This window comes from Pteronotus mesoamericanus, unplaced genomic scaffold (genome assembly GCF_021234165.1).
Source record: "Pteronotus mesoamericanus isolate MK-2021 breed Mesoamerican mustached bat unplaced genomic scaffold, CSHL_Meso_final scaffold_99, whole genome shotgun sequence".
In the NCBI taxonomy this organism is placed as follows: Eukaryota; Metazoa; Chordata; class Mammalia; order Chiroptera; family Mormoopidae; genus Pteronotus; species Pteronotus mesoamericanus.
Window position 1 is genome coordinate 11,052,966 of NW_026555330.1, and position 12,375 is coordinate 11,065,340.

Consider the following 12,375-nt stretch of genomic DNA (forward strand, 5'->3'; position numbering starts at 1 on the left):
ATGCAAAGATTACAGATAGGAAATTATGTTGATAATGTTCCTATTTGGGAGGCAGCTGTAGAAATGGGGAAAAAATGCTAGATCCAGAAATAGTGAAGGCAATGTATTAACTGTCGATGGATCAGGCAATGCTCATTGGAGATAAGAGAAAAAGTACCGTTGCAAACCTGTGTGTATAAAAATACAGAGAGAATGATCAGTGTTAGGATTGCAAACCTGGGAGTCGTGCCCGTATATTTTTGGACTTACAGAAAAGAATCAGCGGAAAGGGAAGAAGTGAAGGGTGTCAGATTGGGTTGGGAGCTCAGTTCTACCATTTACTTAGTTCATGATTTTTTGGCTACGTCATTTCACATTCCCAGTTCTGTTTCCTCGTTTCTGACGGGAAGACAGCCACTGTGCTTTGTGGGGATTAGATGAAATGGGAGGTCTAAATCACTCTGTATAATTGTGTTAGTAACTATTCAGTGAATCATCCTCATGTGAACCAGAGTTGTCGTAAAAAAAAAAAAAAAAAGGAAGAACTAGTAACTAGAAAATAAATGAATAAATTGGCTTTTGGTTAAAAAGGGATGGAGTCTGTGAACTGTAGCAACAGTTGAGGGTGTGGGCAGAGGCTAATATAAAACTATGCCAGATCTGATGTGGAAATAAGTGGTTAATCCTATAAACTAGATTCCCCTATTTTATTAATGAAGGTGTAGAAATAATAAATACTTAAGGGGATACAGGTGATGTTTCTGGTAGTACTACAGGTTGAGGGCCACGAGATACAGAATGGGAGGGAGAAGTATGTCTTGTGAGTTGTAAATGAAAAATCTAAATTTAGAATGTACTGGTAAGTTGAAAGATAGATTTATTTGTTTGTTTGTTTGTTTGTTTTTGCCTGGCTCCACAGAGACCAGGATCAGAGGAAATGAAGGGCAGGTGATTCCTGGCTGTAGGTCTGTACGTTATATGTGTAATATACTGAAGGTAATAAGAATCAATCTGCCTTATTTACAGAGACTCTTGTATCAAAGGATTGATTTCTGGAGTTCAGGCTCACGAGAAATCCCAATGGAGGAGAAATGGCTAAATCAGCGGATGCGTTTAAAATAGCGAAGTCCACTGTGAGCAGCGTGGCATGTTTTCGGAGCAGACTTGGCTTAACGTGCTGTAGTATTCGGTTTGCAGGGAAGACAAGGTCTCCAGGGTGATAGCAGGGGTGTGGTTTAAACGATCATTGTGGCACAGTTTCGTAAAATAAGGTCACAGGGAACCCAGGAAAGTAATAAGTCAGAATTAAGGTAACTTTGCTGTATAGATATTTTGGTATTTTTGTTGTCATTAAGTCATTAGCATGCTCAACAAATACTCCTTACGTGGCTCACCTGGGCCACGGGCCAGAGGGATGCAGCTGCATGGAGAAACAGCTCCTGCCCTCGCGCAGTTTGTTGTCTGATGGGGCAGTTAGATAGTGACAGAGGATCAGTAGCACACGGGTACTGACACACTCCGGTGAGTGACGTGAAGGAGGTGCACTGCTGCGTGCCGGCTCACCGCAGAGGGGCCGAGGCAGGGGCCTTTCCTGGGACAGGACATCGAGGGTGGCCTCTGAACAATGAGAAGGAATTAACTAGGTGGAGTCCTTTTGTGATTCGCATCCCAGGCCAAGGGAACAACAACGTGTGCTCAGGCCAAGGGACAGGAGGCGCTGGGGTCAGATTTATCTGGAAACAAGTCTAGAGGGACTGGAATGCAGACAACAAGGGCCTGAGGCGGCTCCGTGCACCTGGCAGGTAGTGGAGCCCGATCCCCCGATAACCACAGGGCACGCTCACAGCGGGGTCCTCATCTTAGGAATCCTAAACATGTAAGCGGAGTTGCAGGATGTTGGGAAGACTCTCAGAGTGTCTCTGTCTGGTTACATCAAAGGGGAGAGTTTGAGAGTGAGACTAGATGAGAGGATGGTCAGTGGTCAGATGTGGGATAAGGCGTTAGCGGCGGAGGTACAGCGAAGTAAACACATTCAGCGGGTGAAGCTTGGTCACTGGAAAGAGGCAGGAGGCGAGGAGAGGAGGGGTGGGCACTGGGGGCTGCAAAGCAGGAAGGTTACCGTGGGCAGAGCTGGTGAAGGCCTGGCTTTCAGAAAGTGAGCTATTCTAAACTCTGAGAGGAATTCTGAAACGGGAAATGCAAGTGATCTTCATTATCAAGGTGTTATTTTTATTACTATGCATTATACGGGTAGGTCAATTTTGAGACAGGAAGATAGTGCCAGTGTCAAAAAAATGAGCAAAAAGAAACAAAAAAGCTAGCAGCCTCGTCATTTTGAGTAAGTGGAAGCAGCAATGAATTAAAATATCAAAATTTAAGACAGCCCACGACACATTTGTTAAAAATAGAACAAGGTCCCATGTAAAGCCTATTGCAAAGCTGGGCGATGAGCAGATGAATGTCTATGAGTCTTTAGGCTTAATCGCTGCTGCCCGTGAAGAGGAAAGGCTCACCAAGTTCTTGCAAACCTCCAGCATCCAATTCATCCATATGCAATACTTGATTAGAAAACGCGTGTTTAAAATCAAAAGTCTAAAGTAGCCTGAGATTCACAAATGGTTATCAAGGACAGTATTCTTGGTTGGAGACAAACATAGGGACTTTTTGTGTCTTCATTTACAAAATATTATGTTTTTCTTGAGAACATTAAGCCATTTCTTCGTCAAACGTGGAAGCTAGAGCATGACTTAGAGCTGCACCTTGAAATTGTAGAGAGCAGCTAATTGATAGGTTTCTTCTAACACAGTAACGGTCTGCTGGGTTTTCAATACAGGGAGAAAAAGGTCCCCAAGGCCCGGCGGGCAGAGACGGGGTGCAGGGTCCCGTGGGCCTCCCGGGGCCGGCCGGGCCTGCCGGCTCCCCCGGAGAAGACGGAGACAAGGTGGGTGGTCTTTATTCCTCGGTGTATCTGCTGTAAGGTGCATTTTTTCTCAAGAACCCTAGATTTGATCTAAGACCAGATGCCAAAGCCAAAGATGTCTCTTCCAGAGTGTCATACACGTTCCACATGCTCAGAAGTTTTATTTTAGAGGTTGAGACTTAGTAGCTACCCCATGATAATGCGGGGTATAAACAAGAAAAGGGAGTATGTTCAAAGACAATGGTAATGAGAAAAAGTAGCCAATGACAAAACTACTTCTGTATGTTTAAATATATGTGCTTCTGAAATAAATGTAAGGTAAACATTACCTCAAATTTTCAAATACAGGGCGAAATTGGTGAACCCGGACAGAAAGGCAGCAAGGGTGACAAAGGAGAAAATGTGAGTTTTTCCGACTTTTTTATTAAGGGTGCATTATTTACTTAACCCCTTTTGCTAATAACCACGGACTGTTTTCATTAGTACTACTTACCTATCAGAAGATTATAGTATCAATACTGTTCCCTTTGGGATTCAGTCCACTCTATTTTTTTTTAATCTTTTTTTTAAAGATTTTATTTATTTAGTTTTAGAGAGGGGAAGGGAGGGAGAAGGAGAGGGACAGAAACATCCACGTGTGGTTGCCCCTCACGCGCCCCGAACTGGGGACCTGGCCCGCACCCCAGGCACGTGCCCTGACGGAATGGAACGGATGACATTTTGGTTTGCAGCCCAGCACTCAATCCACTGAGCCACACCAGCCAGGGCTTCTTTGTTTCTTTAATTTAAATTTTATTCTTCTATGGCAGTTTATATTCCCTTGTACTTTGTATTCAATCAATTCTAATGAAACCTCTTTTCCAAGTCATGTAGATACAAAGATAAGCAATAGTTCCTCAGAATAAGAGGAAGAAACCAGCAGTTTTTCCCGCCATTCATTCAAATGGTCATATGGCTCAAAGACAGAGAAAGTTGTAGCTGTAATGAAAAGAATGTTGACCTCACACAAACCTGAAAAAGCTTCCTGTGCCCAAAGGCCCCAGGGCCACATGTTCACAACCTTTGCGTTAAGCACTTTTCCTGACATGTAGCGGTATGAGAAGGGACAATCTAATCCAATGACTCTTATTCTGTCATGCCTGGATATTTTATAATGCCTTATCCATTCTTTACACGTAAACAGGCAGTTAGCAAGAAATGCGTATGCATGTAGGACTAATAAAACTATTAAAATCTATCGTTCACAATAAGGAGTTCTGGTATACTTAATAAATAACACTCAGTTTGCAGGTGTAGAGTCCCCACGTCCTCATAGCCAGTGAGAAGGGTGGCACACTGACGACTTTTTCATGTGCTCGTTCCGACTCGTACACATCTCATTAAAGAAATTTGGTATTTTGAAATTTTCCAAATGTGGCCACTATTTATGTGAGCACAGAAATCCGTTTTTAACATCTGCATTTCAGATGCGAGTGTTTTCACTAACTGCCGAGTTAAAATTGATTGCAAATGGGCACGGCCGAGTCTCAAGGCCCCTGACATAAATGGTGGTTGGCTCCATGTCACAAAGAAACGTCGAGACGCTTAATAGGTTTTGATCAGCCAGATGTCCAGCCCTGTATGGGGGGTTCTTCTGGCTTCAGGTTGAAAATGACTGATTTCTGTCTCACCACAGGGTCCTCCGGGTCCCCCAGGTCTTCAGGGTCCTGTCGGAGCCCCTGGAATTGCTGTAAGTATTCTTCTTTATTCACCAGACCTAAATCCTTCCAGACCCTGACTGAATGCATGAACTGCCGCGTAACCAGTCTAGTGCACGTAGTGATACGTTTGTTTGTATGCTTAACGCTGACTGAAATTTAGACGGTCTGATGTAGCTAACCAAGCTGATCTTGATAAAGAAAAAACGTTGTGACTTCATCTTTTTTCTTTTTCTTTTTATCCTCACCCAAGGACGTTCTTATTGATTTTAGAGAGAGGGTAAAGGAGAGGGGGGTGGAGAGAAACAGTGATGTGAGCCAGAAACATCGACTGGTTTAGGGTACAGGACCGTCAGCCCAGGAATGTGTCCTGACTGGGAATTGAACCTGTGACCTTTTGGTTAGTGGGCTGACACTCCAACCAACTGAGACCACCAGGTCAGGGCGTGACTTCATCTTAAAATAGATCCTACCCAGTTGAGAAGTACTTAATTTGTAGTAAATTCTGAACATTATTTTTCCCTTATTACAAAACATTTACTTCACTTGGTAACCATAAGAAAATAAAAATCAGCCACATTCCAGCCAAATGTTTAGATGAATAAACATGTTCTTTGTTTATACAAAGAATATAAACAAAACAAACAATGGTATATTCACTGGAAATTTAATCTACTTTTTACTCAGTTGCTAGGAAATAGACCAGCTTTGATTAAATTAGAAGCAGCCATACCTTTAGGATGACTTGTATCAGAATCATAATCGTCCGAGTCTGTGATCATTTTCGTTGCTCTCCACCAGGGAGGTGATGGTGAGCCAGGTCCCAGAGGTCAGCAGGGGATGTTTGGACAAAAAGGTGACGAGGGGGCAAGAGGTTTCCCGGGACCTCCCGGTCCTATCGGCCTGCAGGTAAGATGCTCTGTGCCTGGCGTCCTCTGCTATTGCCCCTGCTTTGCACACCACGTTTCCCGGTGGGTGTAAAACAAAGCGGAACTGCGGTACACGTTTAACTGTAGGGATTGAGTTTCTTAAATGTGTATCTGAACTGCAACTTTTTTTATCAATTACTACTAATTTTTCTAAAGCTGCTTCATCCCTTGTTTCTGTTTCTGGTCTGAATTTAGCCCACCCGAGAAACTACATCTGCTTTCTTTATTCTCATTGTGTTTGAACAGTGCATCTTGTTTAAGTCTGATGGTCAGAAGGGAGCTGTTAGAAGGTTATTTTTCCCTGCAGATCTCATAGCAGAAAAATTAGTATTTCAGAGGGATAGCAGCAATTAAAAGCATTTTATAAATAGCAAACTGCCAATCACAACCACCAAGAGAAAATACTAAGGGCAAATGGAAAGAATAACTGGGTAAAATAAATGAACAGTACATTGATCATTTAAAATAACGCAAGATTATGATTTGTATTTTGTCAAGCATGTTCAGGAAGGGAAATATATTACTGTAAAACATTGCAGACTAAGAAGTTTTCATCTAGATATGCGCTTCAACTGCACTCTTAGACGAAGCATTGCGTACTACACACCCCTGTTGGGGTTCTTCTCCCTTCCTCCCACGTGACGCTTGCTGCTTCCTGCAAACTCTGGGAACAGCCAGTTTTCCTTCTCCACTTTCTTATTCTATGTCTACCTAGTGATCCTCTAAAGGAGCACAAATTTTTGTTTTAAATAATATTAGGTGCCCTGTGGATGTTAGTTATGCCACATCAGAACTTCTAGAAATGTTCAAATTAAATCATCTAGTCATTGCATTCACATATCTGTGACGCTGTAGAAAATTAAATAGGAGTTGCATTTGTACAAATTTAATTTTTCAGCTTTATTTTCACAAGTAAAGTCCCAGAATATTGGTTTTTAAGATTAAATAGCTTAGGTATAGAACCATACAGATTACTGTAAACAATATAATTAATTATGTTACCGTAACTATTATTGTTATAACACTCCGTGAATGTCTACCAGTGAACATATTCTCATTTTCTGTTTTTATTTTAATGCCAAAATAAATACTTTTAAATTTGAAAATGCAAAGACTTCATTTTCATATTTCGTAGTACTACATATCAGATATTTGTGAGAAACAACACATATTTGAAAACAAGTCATTAAAAATTAGATTGCAAATGGATATGCTACCATTTATTTTCCACTTTTCACTTTTTCATTTAATGATTATTCCAAATTCTTTAAAGGTATAATTTAGGAATTCAGTTCTTATGATTAAAGAAGATGCCTTGTAGCTCATATTAATAAAATATTAATTAAAAATTATCTTCATTTCCACAATATAATCAATGTGCTCTTTGATGAGGGTGACTCAAGAAATCAGTTCACTAAAAAATTGATTATATTTTCCCACAGCTACCCCTTTAAGTTGGGAATCTGAAAAGATGCTAATGTAATTAACATGTTCACAATTGATCTACATCCTTTAATTGAGTCTTCATGGCAGAATAGATTGTAGCAATTATAATAGACAAATAATAATGGTACACTAGTGTGGTCAAATGACTTGATTTTTCAACTTGATGTTCACTATTTATCTGCATTTAAAGGAAACATAGAGAATGAGCATCCTTGGCCTAAATTCATTTTTTGATTTCATCTCTTAATTGGCAAATGATATTAAATTGACAGACCTTTCAACAGAATCTCTTCAGATAAAAATTACTCCTGAGGGGAAACTTAGGACACAGGAAATGATTAACACTGGAGGGTCATTTAGGGTGTTTGGCTCCAAGGCAGTAGGGGAATCGGACTCATTATGTCTCTATTAATTGTAATAATAAGAACGTTCTGTATTAATCAACTCAAACTATAATCAAGCTTCATCAAAAAGAAATAAGTATTATAATCTTTTTCTTTTAGGAGGTTCCTGTTGAGTCACTATTAGGAGTAACCGTGTGCATAAAGGAATGATAGCAATGCGGAGCTGGGCCTGTTAAGGAAATAAAAGAAAACTATAAACTAATATTTATATAACATTCAACCTGGGGATCCCAAATTAGATGCACTCTCTAGTAAAAAGAGGGGAAAACCTTGACAAAATATAGGGGCTGTGACTGTTAATTTATACAGTGTTTATAAGAACTGAATTATGTCTAAGGTGCAACACATACCACCAAAGAAAATGGACTTAAAAATGACATATTTTATCTGTGTTAATTTCTACTTGCATGTTTAAGAATTTAAGTGTGTATGCCCCATCAATGAATTAGAATCTCTTCGGTTGTGGGTCTTGAAACTAAAATTTAACAATCTCTCCCAGGAAATTTTCAGGCCCTGTAAAATCTGAAACACTCCCTGGCTATTTCCTCCTGGGAACATCTCTAGTAATTCTAGAAGCTTCCATCACATCATGTGACCTATCTAGGAAGTACATGTAATAGTCTATTTTCCTAGACATCTATCTGACATTTAATAAAATACAAAATGAAATCCTGGTATATGTTGTCCATTACAAATCAGTAACTAAGATTTCTTCATAAAAATGAATACACGTCCAATTTTTTAAAAGTTTATAAGTATACTTGGTAAAGTGGCCTTTCTCCAAACTGAGAGTCATGTGGAATTAGTAGGTCATCAAAGCAATTTAGTGGGTTAATCAGCATTAAAAGATGACATGTAATAGGATAAGTAAAATAGAAAAAAATGTCAAAAATCATCACCTATGCATTAAAGATAGTATTACTTTTTGAAACTCATGCTTCAGCTAGTTTGCATGTGTAGGGAGTCATAGGTAAAACATAGTTATCACTGCAGATCATTGCTTTCAAAAATGCCAGCATAAGTTTAGAGCTTTCGTATCGTGTATTTTTTATTCCTTAAATAGATTATACCTGAGACACTGTTGCACAAGCTTTGAAAAGACATATGGATATCTATACAAATAATGATAATACTGAAAACATTAAGAATTAAAACACTCCATAATCCTCCTATATCAAAAAGTACTACCACTTTTACTATTCCTGTCCAATAATTACTCTGCCTATTTAACAGGTATTTACAGGTAAATTTATAGTATGCATATTCATTTGTTTTTTTTGTATTTTATTACTTATACACATATTTAGAGAATTAGTATCGTATTAATAGTTTTATAATATTCCATCAGTTTATATAACCAACTTGATTTAGCTATGTTTTCTGTGATTAAACATTTGGAATTATTGAGATTTTAACTATCATAGTGTTACAAGTAACATTCTTTGCACATAGCTTTTTCTGTTGATTTATTTTCTTAGCATTCAATCATTCATTCGTTAAGTCAACATTTTATTGAAATCCTAGTTTTTGACTGACCCTCTGCTAGCTGCTAGAGATAAAAAAAAAAAACAAAACTGACACCTAGAAACCTCTGCCTCCAAGTAGCTCACGATTATAACTATGCAAACCAGTAGCAAAATTGTGTTTTAAAGTACTGTGTACAATTCAGTGTATACAGTGCACTGTGATATGAAATAAGAAATATAAACAATCCTGCGTAGGGTACTAGTTGGAAAGATCAAGAGAAAATAAACTACTTTCCCCCTAAAGACATACCAGGTGAAATTTGAGTTGCAGTCTGCTCTGAGTTCTTGTAACTAAAATCAAACAGCATTGTATTGTAAAAATTACAAATTTTATTTGTAATTATAAATGTAAGATTTTATCACCTGTAGTCAATACTTGCATTATTAGTATTTTGACATGATAATTTCTGAGTCCTCATTTTTATGCTAATTTTAATTTCTTACTTTATATTTAATTTTTGCTTTTGTATTAGAAATTGCCAAGTGTTTCTTCTTAAATGAAGGAGTGGCTTTTGTTGTTGTTCTTAGGGTCTGCCAGGCCCGCCTGGTGAAAAAGGTGAAAATGGAGATGTCGGTCCCATGGTAAGTTTCTATTTTTAAGTATTTGATAGAAGTGATACATTTTCATGTTACTACTGTCTTTCTCAAGGTTTATTAATGTGAACAAAGTGGCCCTCAAGGCTGTGACCTTTCTAATGGCCGCTTCCTCTTTCCTCCATCCAACCTGCATCTGCAACCATCGAGTCTCTCATCACCCTGAACCTCTGTTTCTTCTTCTTTCTCACTTTTGAGTGATATGGAACACACATATCGCATTCATTGGTTCATAGGTTGTTACACATTTTTCACTTCTATGTGTATATATTACTGAGGTGTCTATAAACTTCAGTTATTTATTAGTATTTCGCTCTGGCCTTTCATGTGGAACAAGTAAAGAGCAGACGGTAGTCCCCCAAGACTGGAATAATTAGCAAATGTTAACACAGTATTAAAAATTAATTGTAATTGTAAATTAATTGAATACAGAATTCAATCTTAATTAGAAAGCTATGACATGATTTCCATTGATTGATTCTGGCTTTCTGCTCTAACAGTTCAAATGAAAATTTGAAATACATATATTTGTTCATTAAGCACTGTATTGGGTAAAGAAACTATTAGGTAAGGCAACTGAAATTAACACTGAAATGTAATGAATGTGTCCTAATTGCTCCTTTCTTTCAATAATCATTGCTCTGCTTTTTACTTCCTTGAAGTCCGTGTTGGGTCATTTTACATTTGAATGATAGATTTTATTTTCTTCAAGCAAGAAGTGATTTTTATCATCACAATAAACTTAAAAGCAGAGCCCATAAACCTTGCCAGTTCAGATAACCGATGAAGACAGCAAGCAGCGCAGACGCCGAGCAGGTTGCTCCCGCGCTGCGGCCACCATGGGTCCCTGGCACAAACACCTCCTCCCCGACCTATGGTAACAGCGAGCAGACAAGTTTTTCAACCATGGCATTCAATAAATTGCGACCTTTAAAAGAAGACGAATGCCCTGGTGCTCACTACAGATTAATCGCACGCGTGAGGTCCCAGGTTCTGGCTGTCAGGGTTTGACAAAAAATGTCCGAGGTAATTTTAATGCCCAAAGAGATGGGAGAACCACTGTTTTAGGAAGACAACTAGATAATTAATCTTACTTCAATTCAAACATAGGGAACATGGAGCTGCCAAAAAAAAAAAAAAATACACAAATTTGAAAATACTCTATAGACTTAAGAATCCTAAATCTACGCAAGCACCATTTCTTGCTTCAACTTTGTGTTCCTTTTGTACACTAACCTTCTCGCACACCCTCGCATAAAATATTTCGCGGTGCATTGCGAATTCATTATACCAGAGAGTGATAGTAGACTTTTTAAATTCTTAACCAAAACATTTTCCTGCAGTTTTCGTTTCCTTGTCGCCTGGTGTAGACCGTTGTGCGCTGAGGCGGGGCGCTGTCCCGCGGGGCACCTCAGGCCCCCCCGCCCGCGGTTCGCAGGCCGCGACGTGGCAGGCGGGCACTTTTCCTGGTGTTCTTAATCACAGAATGAAGACAGCAGCAAGGTGCTTGAACACGGTCCTCATGAACCTTCCTGTTTCTCTCCCACAGGGTCCCCCTGGCCCTCCAGGCCCGAGAGGCCCTCAGGGCCCCAGCGGAGCTGACGTAAGGACTGGGAAATGTGCTCATGTTGTTGAAGCGATGTGGGTGTTGGCGCGATGGAATGGCAGATGGTGTCCAAAACGCAAGGGAGATAATGACGCTATTATCAGATGTTTCTGGGCCCAGAGTGCAAGGAGCCATGTCATTTTACAGGAAAAGAAACAGGTTTAGTAGGGAGCCAGTCACCACAGATAGGCTATAGCTGCAAAGTTCACATTCAGTGTATGTTCATTGGTGAGTGGGAAATACCGGCTGTGTTATAATAACCACATTTGTTCAGTTCAACATACAAAGACGGCGCCCTGCATATGATGACTGTTCAGTGTTACCGGATTGGTTCAAGTTTAACCATTACAGCTTACAATAGCCTGGGGACATGGTTCGTAATTGGTTTTGATTGTACTGACCCAGGTCTGCACGCCAAGCATCCCTTGTGTAAGCATCTATCACCAGTGACTTTTATTTAAAAGCTTTGCATTTTGTATTTTCACTCTATAGAATAGCTTAGAGTAATATGTGCATGACTCTATACCATGCACCTCTTACCATATAAAATATTTCTTCTCAGGTGTATAAATGGTCTCCCTGAGCTTAATAAGTGACTCACTGTTCCAGTGTGATAGGATTTTGGAGTGTAATGCCATACTTATCTTGTTGTTGCCATTAACAAATGTACAGGCTTTGATGGGCTCTCTCCTTCTGACCTCACCTTTTCACAAAGAACGAGACGCTGATTCTTGTCGTTATTGCTCTCCTGTTATGTCTGCCTTTAATTCTGGCAGACCAGCGTGTGCTAGGAGAAGGTGTGCTAAAAAAGCTTTCAGGGTTTCCTTGCCCTTAGGGAATTTTAAGGTTGAGAGATGGTTTATATTGCTTTTTGCAGGGATTACATAATTCCTAACCAGATTTGTATTTTGATCCACTACAAAAATTTACAAAATCATCCTCTGAGTATGACATGTTTGGTGGTAGAAAGATCAAATTTACATTACGAGTGTCAACTGGCATGACTGGAGTTGGAAAGTATCCTGCCTTATCTTCAAAATTCTGGTGCATTAGAAAATCAGTGTTATTATGTCATTATATTATATTATATTATATTAATTATTGCTCTCCAGTAAATTTGACAATTCAGTAAAGGGCATGCTTTTATCCCGTCCTTCCAATGACTTGGGATATGCTTGCATATATTTCTCTCTCTTTAAGAACAGCTAGAATATATTTATGAATTCCTTACATCCTTCCAAGAGTAAGGATAGCTGTATTCCTTTTCCCACACT

At 39.3% G+C, this 12,375-nt stretch overlaps 1 protein-coding gene across 2 annotated transcripts in view; it reads left to right on the forward strand.

Moving 5' to 3' along the window:
* COL11A1 (collagen type XI alpha 1 chain) overlaps nt 1–12,375 on the forward strand; it is a 158,492-nt gene that overhangs the window by 114,555 nt on the left and 31,562 nt on the right. For both annotated transcript variants that reach the window (XM_054565071.1, XM_054565072.1), the window contains 6 exons: nt 2,813–2,920; nt 3,248–3,301; nt 4,575–4,628; nt 5,398–5,505; nt 9,430–9,483; nt 11,045–11,098. In XM_054565071.1, coding sequence (XP_054421046.1) covers nt 2,813–2,920; nt 3,248–3,301; nt 4,575–4,628; nt 5,398–5,505; nt 9,430–9,483; nt 11,045–11,098 — 432 coding nt within the window. The remainder of the gene's footprint in view (nt 1–2,812; nt 2,921–3,247; nt 3,302–4,574; nt 4,629–5,397; nt 5,506–9,429; nt 9,484–11,044; nt 11,099–12,375) is intronic.